Genomic DNA, 17156 nt, shown 5'->3' on the forward strand with positions numbered 1-17156 from the left:
AAGACGATACTTATAACTCCAGAACTTGCCTAAGAACCATCATGTTTTCTAGTAATCCAGTAATAGTTGTCTGTATATCCATGGGTACATTGCAAACAAGAACTGCTAATAGCTAATTCAGCATTCTTTTGATGATGAATTTTCAAAAAAAGAAAGAATAATCTAAGCTAAAAATACATGGTTCAAGTGGGAGGTGATGGGAGATGTTGTTGGGGGGAGCAGTGTCAGACTTTGAAAACCTCTGCGCTAAAAGAATGATCAGCTGCTCAAATGATGACTAGATAAGCTGCAAGAAGCTCCCTATACTCCCCTCATATATCTGAAATGACCAATGGCTAATATTTTGATTAAACTTGGTCCTGTAAGCAATGTCTCTACCACTATTTATGTAAATTGCTGTGACTTAAAGGCATCTTTTAATCCTTTTATTTGTCTTTTTTTTTGTTTTTTCAGTATGGTTCCCAAGATTCCTCGCATTTAGTGGACAAAGTGAAAGTCAACTGGCAGTACGAGGAAGCCAAGAAAAAGTAAGTATGTCTGGCTGTTTGTTGTTTATCAGTTGTAGTACTATGACACACCGGCATGCAGCAGTGACTCACAGGCCCCGTCAGCCCCCTCTCGTTCCTCAGGCCCTGTCGTTGTCCAGTGGGAGGGCGTGTTATGAATAGTATTTGCGCCCGGTGGCCGTGGCTGCTGAGCGATGTCTGGCTGGCGGAATGAGCTGGGTGGTCACATTCTTCCCTGGCCACGCTGCTGCTGACTGTGTGCTGCCTTTGTGTGCGCACTGCCCACCGCCTGCCTCGGTGCACACCCTGCTCCTCCGCAAGGTGGTTTAATATACACACAGTTTGGTTAAATATATCCCAGCTCAACCTATAGCGCAGACTAAATTATACATTGGCAAAATCAACATTGACAGAAGCCTGCATTTCTGTAGTTTTGAAAAGAGGTGCTTCTGAGTTCAGCACAAGTATGTCATGAGGTTGTGTGTTATCTAATGATTAACACACTCCTGGTTTGGACCGTGTCTGTTCCAGCTGTAAGGGGCAGCAGTGTGATGATAGCTGCAGCAGCAAGAGTCACCGTGTTATTACGCTGGCTCTGTGCACACTTAATTTATTTATTTATTTATTTATTTTTTTTTTTTGCAAGATTCATGTTGCTGTGGTGACCCAGCAACAGCAATGCCAACCATGACATCAGGGAGGGAGGGAGAGAGAGTCAGAGAGAAGGGAGACCTGTGGAAACTTGCATGCTCTGTCACTGAGTCACTCTGTCTGAAATCCAGCACACATAAACACAGTTATTTCATCAGAGCTAAGGACTCAGTCTCTGAGATCCCACTTAATTCTGTCTGAATAAACGTGTTGGTGATACACACCTGTAAGACCACTAGCTGATGCAGCAGTACGGCTCAGGTGGGAATTACTATGCTGAACGCTGTCATTATACTCGCAGCATAAAGTGTCTGCAGGGCTCAAATATGTGGTCTTACATGGAGCTGATTCTGCCATATTGCTATAAACACTTGTGCAGAGTAGAGAGGCAACATTAACTAAGTAAACTCACCAACATAAACCATAATTATTTACAGCTTTATATAAAAACCTAAAATCATTTGAAAAACAGGAAAAGTTAAGTTAAATAGTTATACGCTTCTTTGCTTTCTTGCTGACAGTTAGATGACATACCACTCTCCTATCTGTCCATTCAGTATAAGGCTACAGCCAGTAGCCACTTAGCTTAGCTTAGCATAAAGACAAGTCTTGTCGTCACCATAAGGTTGCAAGGCAACTAGCAGAGACTCCAAGAAGTCACTGCGCCCGGCCAAGAAATAGTCCAGAACATAATCATAATCCTTTTTACACCTCGGTTTTTATACTTACTGTACCGATGTGAGAGTGGTATGAAACTTCTCATTGAACTCTCAGTAATACATAACCTATAGTGATACATAGTTGTTGGCTTTATTATGAGGGAAAGGTGTATTTTCCATTTACCACATATTTTAACTGGGAAACTGATGATTTTATGGGGTTTTTTTAAACATGTGAATAATGGCATGTGTAGCCCACATTTTGTTGTTTATGTGTTCAAAAAGGCTGAGACTCAAACTGTCTATACAATTCTGTAAGACAGAAAACATGTAGGCCTAATGCAATTAATAAATCCAGTAAATGATCAGTTCCTACTTTAAAAAAACAACATATTTGGCCATTTCAGAGCTGTGTTCCTAACCAGTTACACAGATTTGGTGATATATATCATAGCTGACTCTGACTGATTTACAGTATTGGCCAACATATCGTGATAATATCATATTGTGACTTATCCTGTGATTCTAAGGAGGGTTTTATTTTTGTCCATTTTTGATCATGGCATATGAACTCTGTGCCCTTTGTACTGCACTGAGAGTACCAGGCCCATTTGGCTCCAGCTAAGTTTATGTAAACAAATGTTTGCAACCAAGTAGATACAGCTTGTACTTTCCTGCCTCTGACTGTACATTTCTCAGCTGTACCCATGGTTGACCCAGTGCCAGGTGTGCAAGGACAATATTCAAAATATGTGTTTTGCACTACATTGTTCCTTCCTCGCTGTTGTTTCAGGGTGCAGAGTATACAGCACCAGCTAGCACAGCTGGACAGTGAGAGCTGGTCGGGGCGGGCCGAGGCGGACCGCGACCGGGACTTCATGCAGCTCCTGCGCGAGAAGGAGGCCCTCCTGCAGGAGATCATCCTGGTCAGCAAGCAGCAGCACCCTCCAGAGACGCTGCTGCAGCTGGAGGAGGAGCGCTCCAGGCTGGAGGAGGAGGTGCAGAGGGCCCACAGCTCCCAGAGCCAGGGAGCCAATCAGAGGTGAGAAAAATGACAGTCTCTCAAGTCCTCAGGATTGAGGATTTTTGCACTTGCACACTCGGCTTCGAGGATTACATGACGTTTCATGTGAGAGTATTTGTGTGCTACCGACATGGTCTTTCCGGTGGGCCCCTGTAGTTCCACGGGCCCTGAGTCCGAGAACTCCTCTGCCCCATCATCTCCTCCACCACAAATATAGCTTTAGGTTTTGATATATGTGTGGCTCGAATGTAGAAGCCAGCTGGTTTCTCTTTTGATATCACATGAATGAACCTCTGCATGCAAATGTGCCACGTATCTTCACCATGATAAAATGAATCTGTTGGAACGCCGCAGTCGTGAGCTCTAGGACTGGAGGTGTGTCCCCATTCCATACTGCACTGATTCTAAGCAGATTCTTGAGTATCTGGTTTGTTCACACTGGAAACTGACAAAATGAAGTATACTCAAAACAGTCAGTATGCATACTATAAACGCCTGATTTTTGACTGCTGTTCATGTATTGACACTTGCTAAAGTCACAGTTTATTTCTTGGCTACTAACAGTACAGTAAACACAGTGTATTATAAAGATTAGTGTAGAGTCCATGCTGTATACAATTAGAATGTAATTTGGAAGTAAGCTGATCAAGGGGAAATAACTCTCTTTAATGTAAAATGTATCATTGTGTGTTCACTATGGGGTTATCTGTTAGTGTTGCAGTCATGCTCTTGTAGTTGGAGGGGAAATAAGGGTGCCGCCATAGCCTAGTTTATCCTGTAAGATGAACACTGTGCTTTCTGATGTGGACCTGCTGGATCCTGGATTTAGAGTGGCGTAAAGATCCAAGCTGGACTGATGTATACATGACTGTTTTGGTTTTTAGGAAAGACCACAGATATTGCCCTGCAGTATTACCCCTCAGTCAAGACCCAGACGGTGTACTCATTTAACTTGTTTAACTTAACTGAATTTCTTTTGCATCAATGTGCTCCTTATGACAGGATCCTGCAGCAGGAGAAGAGGAACGTTCTGCTGAGACAGCTGGAGGAGGCAACACGCATCACCACCTACCTTCACTCCCAGCTGAAGAGGTGTGGCACACACTCATTCTTCAAGCTTTTAGTTGTTCTTCAGTGCACCTGTGTGTCTTTTCTTATGTGTCTCTTATGTTCTTTATCTCCAGCCTGTCGGCCAGCTCTCTGACGGTGTCGTCCAGCAGCAGCCGCGGCTCTCTAGCCTCCAGTCGGGGCTCCCTGGCGTCCAGCCGAGGCTCCCTCAGCTCCATCAGTTTCAGTGACATCTACGGCCACCCCCAGTACGAGCGTCTCGACGGGGCCGGGGAGCCGCTCGACCCCCACCTACGCTTCCTGCTGCCGCCAGAGACCGTGTCCAGAGACTGCTCCATGTTCACTCCCGACCCCCTGAACCAGAGCAAAACCAAACGCTCCCACGACACCCCGCAGTCCCTGGCTTCCCTCTCCTCCCGCTCCTCCCTCTCCTCCCTGTCGCCGCCCAGCTCTCCCATGGACACACCCTACCACTCTGCCCCTCAGGACTGCCCTCTCACCCAGATGACGGAGGAATACATGGAGCAGGCAGGCCGCGGCCTGTTAGAGGGGCTGCGGGCCCAGTCGCAACCCCTGTCGCACACCGCCATGTTGAGCAGCGAGGACGCGGTCGGCCCTGCTGCGAGTCACAGAGACAGCGGGGCCCAGGGGGCTTTCACCTCCACAGGCAAGTGAAAGAGATGTGATCCTTGTCCCAAAGAATGAAGACTACCTGATGATTAACTGGGTGTGTTTTCCACTTTAGGAGTGACTCTGAGGGGAAACAGTGGCAACAGAAGTGGCAGGAGGGCCAGGAGAGTCTCTGCAGGTGTCTCTGAGGATGCTCTGGCCACAGACAGCGGTGTGTTCGAGGCCTGGGGCAGAAGGTGAGAGGAGGTCCACCCTCACAAAGCTAAAACAGAACAAAAAGACTCAGCTCTCTGGAGCAACTTCGCCTCCTAGTGACGGAGGAGAAAACTGCAACACTCAAAATACACGCCACTTGCAGATTTGACAGTTGGGGCATTTGTATCCTCTTGTCCAAGTGGGATTTAGTGCCATCACATAGTGTTGACATCAGTGTCTGCAAAAAAGCAAGCAAAGAAAGATCATTTCTTTCTTGAAAGAAAGAAAGATCATTTCTTTCTTGAAAGCTTAAAAATGTGTCTTAAAATCTGAATCTCAAATGAGGCAGTAATATCACATTCACATAGAAATTGCTCATAATAGCTAAAAGAAAATAGAAACTGCACAAATATGTCATGTATCATGCTGTTTTGGGTCACTGGACTATCTTCAGATGATTGTGTCTGTGTCCAATGAGAGAGGAGCTTGTTTATTCCTTTGTCGTTCCTCCATCAGGGCAGAGGAGTCTGATGAGATGTCATACATGAAAGAGCTGAGCTCTGTGAGCGAAACCACCCAGATCCAACTGGGATTGCTGTAAGTAAACTGTTAGTGTAGACTGTACGTGGGTGGCATGGCTATTCCCTGTTAGTATCTAACTCCATATTCCACTTGTTGTACTTTCCTCTTTACAGGTGGGAGTCCAGTTCTCAGTCTCTCCGGCTACATCTGCTACAGCTCAAGAATTTGAACCGGTCCATTGTGAGAGACGGCTATAAAGTGTGAGTACTTTTAACCCTCATGATTAAAGGAATAGTTCGACATTTTGGGAAATAGAATTTGGTGGGCTCTAAAGCAATGACAAATAATTCAAAACCAACCCTCTCCTAAATGGAAATAAAAATGGGGTGAATTTGGCTATTTGGTGCCAGTCAAATATGGCAACACTGGCCCTGAAGCTCACCTATATATATATATGTGTGTGTGTGTGTGTGTGTGTGTGTGTGTATATGTATGTGTATGTGTATACTGTATAATTTTACATAACACGTACAAATAGGGTAGACAAAATGATTCAACTCTGATGTAACGTTAAATCAAAAGAAATGCATATAAGAAAAAGCTGTCTTTCCTAACTGTTTACTCATACGAGGAATCGGGAGAAAAACTGCTGAAATTTAAAACTGGCTTATTTTTTTAGAGTAAGGGCAGCTACATGTTCAGTATGTCCAGAATCAGCAACTGATGCTTGATGTAAAGTTATATGAACTGATGGCGAGCAGTACACTGAATCTCTTCTGTATCTGCAGTCTGACTGAGGACCAGTAACGCATCACATTTACGTCATTGCTTGTTATCAGTAAGCAGAAATCTCATGTTGTGTACATTGTTACGTTCATGTCCAGGTATGTGAAGGTGCACTTGATCCCACTGGATGCCGGCCGGGCCTGTGCGTTTTACTGTTGTACGGCGTTGGAGCCGCAGTCCCAGATGAGTTTCAACGAAGGCTTCCGCATTCCTGTGCCTGCAAACGCCCTGGCGGTGTGTGCTCTGCAGCTGTCCGTCTGCTCGCTGGGACCTCAGGCTCAGGAGGAACTACTGGTGGGTCTGAAAGGCCGAGCAGCTCCAGAGAGACTGCAGCTGGCAACGGACCCACTGATGATGGATAATGAATGAATGATACAGCAGCACTGATTTTGTTCTTTTAAGATAGTTTAGTAATACAAGGGCTCCATCATACATGTTGGACAACACTGATCTGCTGATAGCTAAGTTAAAATAATGACATTTTCTGTGTGTTCCTGCAGGGTACAGCCCAGGTGAGCCTGGCAGATTGTGAGGGAAGTGCAGAGATGGTTTACCACTGGCTGAGAGTGCAGATGTTGAGCGGGACTGAGTTGCCCAGGCCTGAACAGAAGAGCCTCAGCCACCGCAGACACCACGACAGCCAGGAAGACGAGCAAAGGCCCAGAGCCATGGTAGACACACACACGCATGTATTTGTGCCGTAAATAACAGCAGTGTCGAGTGACAGCACTGGAAGTGATCCCAGGTATCAGCTTCAGGGAGACGGAGAGGAGCATGGCTGGGGGCGGAAGTGTGTTGACCAAAGTGTTTTACAGACAAATTTTATTTGTCACAGGTCAAGGCCTTAGTGTGCACAAGAGTTGTGAACAATTATTGACCTCATGCAGTACCATGTTATCTAACTGACAACCATCTCAACTAGCTTACTGCGTGTTGCAGCAGCAAATTAGCCTGATGTTTCTGTGCAGAAAAATTGCAAGAGCACTGATGCTAATTTATCAGTATGATTATGCAGGTTATTGTTAATACCTAAGTTATTAATTATTAGCAGTTGCCGCAAACAATCACTAAATCAGCTGATTTTTTGCTTTGTTGGAAGCGGATTTATAAATATTAATTAAAATACAGCTTCTCATCCAACTACTGTATGTAATATATAATATATATTTTATTGATAACTATAACTTGGAATAATTAGCACAAATACCAACACATTGACTTGTCACTATGACTATTATAACAGTAATATGACCAGCTGATCCCAGAGCTGTGCAGGAGAACTGATGTAATTAGCGCCACAATGTAAATGGCAGTCGATGTTTGTCATTTTCTTCCAGCCCTGTCAGTCCTTCGTGCTGTACATTATGTTATCAAACTGGCCAGATATTTGAGTGATTTTTCCTTCTAAGATGGTTTCATTTGAAGGATTGTTAGAGGTCTGAAAAGGTGAAAGTTTTCTACCCCTTTAATCATCTTGTGACTGCTCAGATAAGAATGAAAACAATGCAGAGGGTTCGGCTGTGCGCCTGCTTGTGGAGGACCTGATCACGAGAGAGTTAAGAGACATTATGGACAATACCAAAAAAAAAAAGCAAATCTGAGGTGTTACCAGAAAGAAATAACTCATTTGCTAATTAAATGCATTAAAGTGTAAATCCCGCCGTGCCTTTGGGAGAAATTCCTCTTCGTACTGTTGTTAAGCAGCCTACAGTCTGCAGGTGTGCAGCTCGTTAAAGTGAGGAATTGACAAGAATGTGTCTCACAAGCCAAACGAGCCTTCACTCTGTCAGAGGAGGGAGGAGGAATGCTGACTGTGTGAGGATGGTGTTTTGATCGTTTGCTCTGTGACATTACAGGACACTATATGCACTCTGCTGTCGCGCACCACCACCACCCATCTGGAGGAGCGGGAGGCAGAGCTGGAGCTGCAGAGGCTGGAGAAGCAGGATGAGCCGGGGGAGGCGGCGTCTGAGAGGTGGCAACATTTTCTGCTTGAACCAAGTTCTATCATGTCCAGAACAAAATTCACTTCTTTTTGCATCCAGCATGTGTGTGAAAGCGACGAGGGTGTATTTTGCAGGAGTCGGCAGGCAGAGTCAGTGGACAGCGGCTGCAGCAACAGCACAGCCTTCACAGCTCCCTACTCAGAGGGCCTGTGTGCAGAGGGCATCTGCATCATCACTGGGGGGCGCTGTGATCAGACAACCGGCAGACTCTCTGCAGTAAAGGTAAAGTCTGCAGCAGTGGCAGTGTGGAGCTGCTCATTGTTATCCGCCGACTCCATAAGAATCTGTGGCACAGAGGCTTTTAAGTGCCGTTGATTTGTTGTTGCAGGTGGAGAAGGCCACCATGACAGAAGGCCTGTTCCCAGAGCCGGTGCGAGTCCGGCCCAAAGAGAGGGGGGGTCGCTGGGGTCACGCCTCGCCATTCATGCGTGGCAGCACCATCGTTCGCTCTCAGACCTTCTCTCCTGGCGCTCGCAGTCAGTATGTCTGCAGGGTGAGTCATTGCAAACGTATGAAAAGTAACATTTTTACAATCCCTAATTTTAAGTCTGTGTGGGCAGTAGTCTGTTGACTGACTTTTGTTGTGGTTGTTAGTATTTCGTAAAATGACTAATTTTACTTTTCAGTTATATCGCAGCGACAGTGACAGCTCAACTCTACCAAAGAAATCACCCTTTGTCAGGAACACGCTGGAAAGAAGAACGCTGCGATATAAGCAGGTACATTATTTATTCACAGGCTTGCACATATACAAGTGTTTAGTATCTAGTTTCTAAAGTGTTTTTGTGTGTGTGTGTGTGAGAGCAGCAGTCGTACCGCTCCTCCCTGGCCGAGCAGCCGACACGTACCTCCCTGGACCTGGAGCTGGACCTCCAGGCCTGCAGGACGCGTCAGAGGCAGCTGACGGAGGAGCTGAGCGCCCTGAGGGAGCTGAAGCTGCGACTGGAGGAGCCGCAAGCCAGGGAGGACACCGAGCTCCCCCATTGGGCCCTGAGGGACGAGCGCTTCCGCTGCCTTCTCAGAGAGGCCCAGAGACAGGTGAGACTGGAAGCACAGCGCTACAGTTGCTTTTTACAAGCCACGTGAGATTGAGCCTCGCCCAGCAGCAGTTGACTGTGTTGTTGTTGTCGTGCTACAGGCCAGCCAAAGCAAGCAGGAGCAGCGTCAGGAGGAGGCGGCAGAGAGGAGGCTGAGGAAGGCTTCCAAAGAGGTTCTGCAGATGAGGGGGCAGAGCCATAAGGAGCCTCTGCCTGTGCAGACATTCAGGTTGGGATTGTGCTGACTCCTGGTCAGCTTTCACACTGTTACTCCACTGAGAAAGTCACAGTGAAAGTTAGAGCGTCTTTTGCTTCAGTAACGTGAGGTGGCTTTTTGAGCTCCTCATCGTGTGACACCGGTAATTCTCTGTAGTCCCCACCGGTAATTTTCTGTAGTAAAGATGTCAGGAGATGCTTTCAAATCATTTTCACTCTGAAACTCCCATAGGTTAAACTGGGCCACAGAAACTGGCTAAACTTTCCAGCCTTTTTTGGCGCATTGCTTCATTTCTGGGGGCGTTATCGCCGCCTGTAGATCACAACGTAAAGCCATTGGCAGGACTGTATTGTCAAAACAGGGGACCCACTCAGAAAAACATTGCTACCTAGAGTCCACAGGGTATCTTTAAGGCTACAAACAACCCATTATGCAACACACACACACAGCGTGTATGTGCAACCCACATACAGACTGGAGGAGCTGGTGTTTCACCAGTTCTCTCCAATCAAAAATATGCAACATAAAAACGTTTCTGAATCTCACTTCCAGAAAAATATGTAGTCTTATATTGGGGCCAATAAGTATATGATGGACAGGGTTAACTAGGTTGCTAGTTGGAAGAGAAATGTCATCTTTTTTGAGTATTTTTTAAATACATATACCAAGAGATAAAAATTCACATAGGGGACAAGGGATTAGAAGCTGGAAAATGTATTTATTATTTTATTGTGTCCTTAAATCCACTATACATTAAGAAGAACAAGGTTTTCAACAGAGGATTGTAGTCATGAAATCATTTTGGTCAACAGGAGGTGGAGATCTTGGCATCTCAGACATTTAGCAATCCTTATTTTGCGTACCAGTCCTGGATAACAGGCTTTCATTTTACAAAATAAATCAGAATGTGTGTGAAAATAAGTTTTGTTTTCTTTGTCTGCAGAGAGAAGATGGCTTTTTTCACTAGACCAAGGTTCAACATACCTCCTTTGCCAGCTGACGATGTATGAGAGCTTGCCTCTGTGTTCTGTGACTAAACATGAAGTATTTGTCAAATTTTCTGAGCTCATGAAGTTATTTCTACCACGGACGCGGGCAGGGTGACACGCAAATGATGTTGAAGATTAGAAGGTTTCGCATTTTCAGAAGTGTTTGTGCGGCTATTATAAACATGAACACACTTGACACAGTTATCGACAACGGCAAGGCTGTTCATTTCCTTTCTGGGGAAGACGCCTCTCATAAGGAAACTATCTCTTTACTCCTGTATGAGTTTCTTCTGTGGTTTGTGCTTAAAAAAGGCTGGAAGACGGGAACAAAAGTCAGTTTGGACAAATTCACTGTACTGTAACTTATTTTATAGTACTTTTCCTTGAAGGAAATTAATAAAAACGCTTCCTGCTTTTTAAGTGTATTTTGTAGCTTTGAACAAATAGCACTTCAATGTTTTTACATACAGTTAAATGGAACTATTTTCTGATTTTGTTTTCTGTTACCTAATTCTTAAAAGTTATTTACATCAAATGTCACTTTGTAATCCACTTTTATTACAGATGTCATTGTCCTTTTGTTATGTTATTAAAATTATTATTTCATGTACTTTTCAATATATGGATGAATATATGAAACACTGTATTCAGATTTTTTTTATGATGTCTGTATGAACATCTGCAGTGTTACCTCTTGTGAAGATAAATCCATTAAACCACGTCTTGACGCTCGGCTTTTTAATCAGTTGTGTCAGATGCAGGTAAGAAACAGGTTTTATTTAACCTCAACCTGGGATGAAGAAATATTCTGCGAACACAAACATTTTCTTTAAATGTGTCACAGTTTTGCACGATTTTTCTCTAACCGCAAGCAGGTTGTGATGACCCATTTGAGTCTATAAACCTGCAGATTCTTAAGAAGCCCTACCGCACACCAGGCACGCAGCTGTGTCAGCTAGTTATCGTGATACGACATCCTGTTTGAGCCTTTCCACACAAGCTGGGGAGAAGCAGAATGTTACTCTACTGTAGCTCTACTACTCTGCTCTCAGGCTGAATTCCTCCAGAGTGAAATGAGGCGAGCAGCTCGGCTGGATCTCTGAGGGAGTACAAACTCAAACGCAGCAGTGTGCTGATAGCTCTGTAATTAATCATGTCTCATTCCCAAACAGAAAAATGCATGTCACTATTTGAAAAATGCCCATATAACCCTGCAGGCAAACCAGTCCCAGGTCTCTGCTTGTCTGTGGGTAACATTCATGTTTGGGGCAAGCTTCAAAAACACTGAGTGTTTTCCAGAGGAGACGTCAGTGTAGGGACAAGCTTGTGATGCAGGCCAACACACCATCACCACCAAACAGACCATGCAGTTCTACAGTTTTAATTAATATAACATTTTTAGTTTAACAATTAATCCACCGAGAATGGTTCCAGTGCAGACACAAAATTAAAAATGTCTGTACCATCAACTTCTGGCTGTGGTGTTCGACAGTGTAAGTAATTGACCAAAATACCTGTTTTTGCATGTTCTAGCCCTCTTTTTTTTTTTTTTGCGCAAATAATGTTTTTGTGATTATAATGATTACATAACACACATAACCACGTGTTCTAGGTTTCAGTGGTTTCATTAGTTTCAGCACGCTATGAAAACTTGCAGAGACCATAAACTTAAATTAGGAAATCTGACGGTTAACATCACCACTGCTCTCGTGGTAAATCAGCGGGTTGTGATTTGTAGTAAAAGGGCTAAAATGTGCAAAAACAACATGGCTCTTTAAGCATTCAAAAAGTCAGCGCCTTGTTTACCAGTAAAAACACCTTGTGAAGAAATACATTTCAAATAATGCTGAAAAAAATCCATCTCATCCAACTCCAAATTCATCCAACATTGTACTTATCAGGCTGTAAAAGTAATTAACTCGCTGTAGCACAGGTAAACATCACTCGTGGCGTTGTAGCAGGTGGAACATAGAGAGGTCGAGGTAAAAACATGCATGCGTGGTGCACATTCACAAGCTGCAGAGACCAAAACGCTTGTCTGGATGCCTCCATTTCACATCAACACCGGCACTTTTCTGTGCATTATGTGGAATTTAAAGGAACTAATTACACTCATGCAACATATCCCAGGAGAAAAGTTCACACAGCACCCTTAACATCACAACAAATTACGCTCAAGTAAAAATAAAACACCCTGCATATGTATGCCTGTTCACCTCAACAATGAGCAGTAGTTCTCCAGAAAGCAAGTTTTTTTTCAAAGATTTCAGTCCAGTCTGTCTTCAGGTCAGAGGTCTCTATATGGGGATGGAGACGATAGTCGGTAGTTCCCCAATAGGAGGTGGATTGTACTTCTCGACCCTCATCAGCCGCCGCAGAATGTCATCCCGATCGCGTGGCCATCCGTAAACGTGTGTGTTTTGAAGCCAGTTAGGGACGTGACACTATGATCATAAAAACACACACACACACGGAGCAAGGCTAATCAGACTATTGAGGTTTGGGGGTTCAATTATAACACAGATAATAACGCTAAGTGTTTTGTTGCTGTGCATACATCTAAATGAAAATCATCATCTTAATGTGACATCGTACATACGTGTGATATGTTGCTAGCACAGGAAATTGCATAATCACACATTTAGAGGGAATAAATGAAGCGAGACACTTTAGACTTTACATGCACTCTCCTGTCATGGAGCATATAACTAACCTTTTTAGCCCCGGGGAATACAATGGGAATAAACCTGAAATTCTTGCTTCCATTCTGGATGAATTCATTCTGGAGCTAAATGGCAGAAACAGAAACAAATAATTGAAATGATAAAAGCTCATTTGATTTCAAAGTTTATATTTCAGTCTTCATTTGGACTCAGGAGTAGTTGTGAACCTGTTTATGTATGTAGACAGTGTTGAAGGTCCTCTCGTCATTCTCCAGGCCAAAAGGTGAGGCTGTCACTGTCTCGTAGTACTTGGGACTGATGATGATGATGATCAGGTACTCTTTCTGGGTGAGGGGACAACATAACTATGACTGCTTGTCAAAAGCTCTAGTGAGCTGCTTTCATCCTTGTGCTACTATTAAACTGCTTGATAAAACATGAAAGAACTTGAGCTCAAGATGGTGCAAATTATTATAGTAAAAAGTGTTTTAAGGGGTCTTCTTCTCTTCTTATCCATTTGTATTAACTGTATTGAGATTGTTTTTACCTCACTGAGGTACCGCTCCATGAAGTCTATCTTGCTTATACTCCTGAACTGCTGCTCAAAAATATCAATCTGAAACAAATAAAGACATCAGTCAGAAAGTTTACCCCCTAAGAAATTACACCCAACTGGCAGATCTACAGTACAGTTCCTGTGCCACAACAGTAAAAAAAAAAAAAAAAAAAAAAATACACAAATAACCTGTACATACATGCGTATCAAAGCCGTTGTGTCGCAGCAACGCAACAAAGTTGATGATTTCATTGACATGCTTGTCGTTGTCTGCTTCGTAAGTGACAAAGACCCTCCCTGTAGAGCAATAAATAAATAGTAAAAAGGGTGTACAGCAGCTCAGTCAATAATCTGATTATCTGAAGACCTGCTGGTCATCACTTACTCTGCTCCAGAGAGAGCGGTGTGCTATAAGGAGGGTGCTTCTCTTTAGCTGGAGCGTTGTGGCCACTGCATGGAGTTAAGGATCATTTTTAATCACAGTTAGAAACATGCAACATTTTGAGTTGAGTGGCTCAAATATGTCTACTGTGATGCAGAATTATAATGCAAACTCACATTTGTGTGTATGGAGCTCCAGGAAGTCTGCTGTCACCAAGATCTAAGGCAGTAAAAACAGAATGAAGACAAAATCCCTTATGGGCTTACTGCTTATGATACTGGAGCAGGATGAATAGAACACTACGTTACTGCTCGTGTCATTGTTTTGTGACCGGAACTCAGTATGTGGGGTTGATAAACAGAGTAGCAGACTTACAGTACTGGCCGTAAGCTGGGTGGTACTGAGGCCAGGGTGGTTTGTTGGCCACAGGCCCCCCGTTGAAGGCCTCTGCAGGGCACTGCGCACAGCAGGCAGCTCCCTGGGGCAAGCACGAGTATGGAGGCAATGTATGGCGACACAAGTTGGCCAAAGGCGGGTTGGAGCACAGGGACAGCGGCTGCTCTAAGCTGCTCATACTGGTGTTGGGTCTTCCAGGGAGGGACAGGGACTTGCACCCTGAGAGGCAGCTATCTCCAGAACAGCTGGAGTAATCTTTCGAGCTCAGACAGGACGGCAGGCTATTGGGATACCCCGACCAGCTGCTGGCAAAGCTCGGGTGGAGCCACGCGCCATTGACCTGGCTGGGGAATGGAGTGGGCTGGCTGTACCCAGCGGGCAAGCTGCGGGGATGCTGGTATGAGAAGTAGCTCGGGCCAGGTTGAGGGAGAGTGTGGTTGTGTTTGTGTTCCTGCTCTCCGTCCAGCCTCTGTCTGCTGAACTGGGAGTCATCAGCGAAGGTGGCGTGCTCTGGAAGGGGGCGGGGCCCATCAGGGTTAGAGGTGGAGTCTGCCTTGTGAACAACGCTGACTTCTCGCTCCTCCGTGCTCATGGTCTCATCGTCCTCTTCAGGCGTGTTGTGGTGGCTGTTAGGGTACCTGCTCAGCTGGCTGACGTGACTGTGAGTGAGAAACAGATTTATTAACACCATGCATTTATCTGAATATTGGTAAAAACCACAGAGATCTGGTGGAACTGCTGTTTCACTCATACTGCATTTCATACAGCTGTGTGCCCTGCTTTTTATCATTTCTTATCACAGTGAGATATATTCTGTGTCTGGTTAAAACATTTGCATATCAATGCAACAGCAAAAAGGCAGCATGTCGGGTTGCGTACTGTGCTGCACTTTGTAAGATCTAATAGCGTGCTTGTTGTCATGCTCACCTATTTGGTGCTGAAGCTGAGTAGATTGAAATGGGCAGCATCATTGGGCCTCTTCCTCCTGACATCCATGTGTATCTGGTTTAAGCTGCACCTGAAAATCTGTTGAGGACAGGTGTCATTTTAAAAACAAAACTGGCCAAGAGAAATATCTGATTTGAAGTACAGCAGCTTCATTTCTGCATATTGACACATAAAGCTGTTAAGTTTGCATTTAATTGATTCATAAAGCAATTTTTTCAGCCCACACTTCTGCTGGTGTCTTCTTGATTTGCATGAGATAGATTTAGTACCTGACGAAGTGTCTCCCACACAGGGGACTTTTCACTTAACGTTTGGTGGTTAATACTAAGGAGATAAATTAACTCACATGTGGGAATAAGAAAATGGTACCTCTCACTGACTGATGGAAAATCAAACCACAAAACTTCCAAAAGATAAAACATTTGTCTCTGGATTTCTGAGTAATGACACGTTTGATAATTCACACTCAGCTATATCCCCACTGAACTTTTCAAGGCATAATTTATATCCCGATCTTATCTGAGCTGTCTGTTTATTTTATTGATTTTTAATTTCTTGTTATTATTTCTTATTTTTGCCCCTCATGTATTTTATCATTCACTGTGGTACTTAATCTAATCTTTCTATCTGTGAAGCACTTTGTTTTGATAAGTGCTCTATAAATAAAGTTTATCATCATCATCATCAATTAATTATTATAATAACACACATACACATCAAAAATCTACAAACATTTCTCACATTCAAAAACCTATGACCATACTTATCTGTTTTTAGTGAATGGGAAAATAAAAAAGGTGAATGACCTAACAAATGCCAATTTAGACAGAAAAGGTATTTTCAGGGTCACATGAATTAATTTTTCCATAACAGACTTTCTCCACATAAACTCAGTTTAACACAAACCTAGCTAACATGAATTTAGGACTCTGAAACCTCAGTTTGGGTGGGTTTACCTTCCAATACACCTCTGATAGTTCCTGTAAATGTAAATACACTCATTAAAAGCCTCTCTGTGGTCGCACATACACTTTGCTGTTTGCACTTTCCACTGAGCGACTGAAGCTGACCCAGATATGTCGCCGACTTTTTTTTTTCTTTTTCTTCGTGCTGACTTCATGCTCTTTTACAGGTGAAAAAAAACAAACCACCAATCATTATCTGTACACATTTTGAGAGTTACCGGTGGTTTCAAAAACCGTACTAGCGACATTTTGCAAGTAGCATCTTTTCGCCATAGTTAACGAGTTACCCCGAACTTAAAGGTTATAACTGCTCAAAATACATCTGAAAATAAAGGTTGTATGACCACTGCAAACCTCCCTGTAAATCAGTGTTTTGTTAAAAGCGTTAGACACACACATAAGCTTTAAACAACGTACTTAATACAAGTTATTTGTCAAAGTACATAAACAGGTAACCTGTTGTGTAACTAGTCATGTGTGATTAACTAACGTTACATTTCACATAACTTACCGTCACTGCCTCGGGTTCACAAGTCTCCTACCTCCTCCGTGTCGACAAATTTACCGTCAAAAATGTAAAAAAGGTAAACAGACGTAACGACTTCGACTTAAATATAAATGTAGAGTTGTCCTTTTATGTGTCTCCCCAAAACAGATGAAAAATATCAACGCACGAGACGACTTGGTTGTTTCTTTGCCGCTGAGAAGCACCGCCCCGCTTACAAACTCCACCTTTTACCCACCGCCCCGTGTGAGTGTGAGAGAGAGAATTACTCATGTATTACTCATGTTGTGGGGACATATCTGTTTACACACTATTTTATAAAGGCTATGTTTACACAGTCACATTGTGGGGGCTCGCCTTCCTTTTGGGGACAAAACGCAAATCCCCATGACGTAAATAATTAAATATTAGGGTGCAGACTTGGTTTAAAGTTAGGTACAGGTTAAGGTAA

At 43.7% G+C, this 17156-nt stretch overlaps 2 protein-coding genes across 2 annotated transcripts in view; one reads left to right on the forward strand and one right to left on the reverse strand.

The window, feature by feature from the left end:
• The window catches only part of wwc3 (WWC family member 3), a 31584-nt gene extending 20560 nt beyond the window's left edge, over positions 1-11024 (forward strand). Inside the window, exons 8-23 of the mRNA XM_044198721.1 lie at positions 454-527; positions 2610-2858; positions 3843-3932; positions 4025-4575; positions 4654-4774; positions 5250-5330; positions 5429-5515; positions 6140-6335; positions 6542-6712; positions 7898-8016; positions 8122-8269; positions 8376-8540; positions 8674-8766; positions 8855-9085; positions 9186-9313; positions 10245-11024. Of these exons, the coding sequence (XP_044054656.1) occupies positions 454-527; positions 2610-2858; positions 3843-3932; positions 4025-4575; positions 4654-4774; positions 5250-5330; positions 5429-5515; positions 6140-6335; positions 6542-6712; positions 7898-8016; positions 8122-8269; positions 8376-8540; positions 8674-8766; positions 8855-9085; positions 9186-9313; positions 10245-10311 (2571 nt within the window). The 3' untranslated portion in view covers positions 10312-11024. The remainder of the gene's footprint in view (positions 1-453; positions 528-2609; positions 2859-3842; positions 3933-4024; positions 4576-4653; positions 4775-5249; positions 5331-5428; positions 5516-6139; positions 6336-6541; positions 6713-7897; positions 8017-8121; positions 8270-8375; positions 8541-8673; positions 8767-8854; positions 9086-9185; positions 9314-10244) is intronic.
• On the reverse strand, positions 10000-16933 carry traf3ip2l (TRAF3 interacting protein 2-like). Its single transcript, XM_044198726.1, has 10 exons — positions 16712-16933; positions 15215-15313; positions 14267-14946; positions 14068-14110; positions 13895-13959; positions 13709-13806; positions 13501-13569; positions 13181-13297; positions 13004-13078; positions 10000-12734 (listed from the first exon to the last, which is right to left on the reverse strand). The coding sequence occupies exons 2-10, from the start codon at positions 15277-15279 to the stop codon at positions 12588-12590; spliced, it is 1359 nt and encodes a 452-aa protein (XP_044054661.1). The 5' UTR covers positions 15280-15313; positions 16712-16933; the 3' UTR covers positions 10000-12587.
• Positions 16934-17156: the final 223 nt, after the last annotated feature.

Source organism: Siniperca chuatsi, linkage group LG6 (assembly GCF_020085105.1).
Source record: "Siniperca chuatsi isolate FFG_IHB_CAS linkage group LG6, ASM2008510v1, whole genome shotgun sequence".
Taxonomy (NCBI): domain Eukaryota; kingdom Metazoa; phylum Chordata; class Actinopteri; order Centrarchiformes; family Sinipercidae; genus Siniperca; species Siniperca chuatsi.

Bases quoted from the DNA above. Each gene is read 5' to 3' on its own strand.
- traf3ip2l (XM_044198726.1), bottom strand. From the start codon at position 15,279: ATGTCAGGAGGAAGAGGCCCAATGATGCTGCCCATTTCAATCTACTCA. The intron at 14,111-14,266 runs GTAAGTCTGCTA...TTACTGCCTTAG, and splicing joins CCCAGCTTACGGCCAGTACT to ATCTTGGTGACAGCAGACTT. The intron at 13,298-13,500 runs GTAAAAACAATC...CCCCTCACCCAG, and splicing joins TGGAGCGGTACCTCAGTGAG to AAAGAGTACCTGATCATCAT.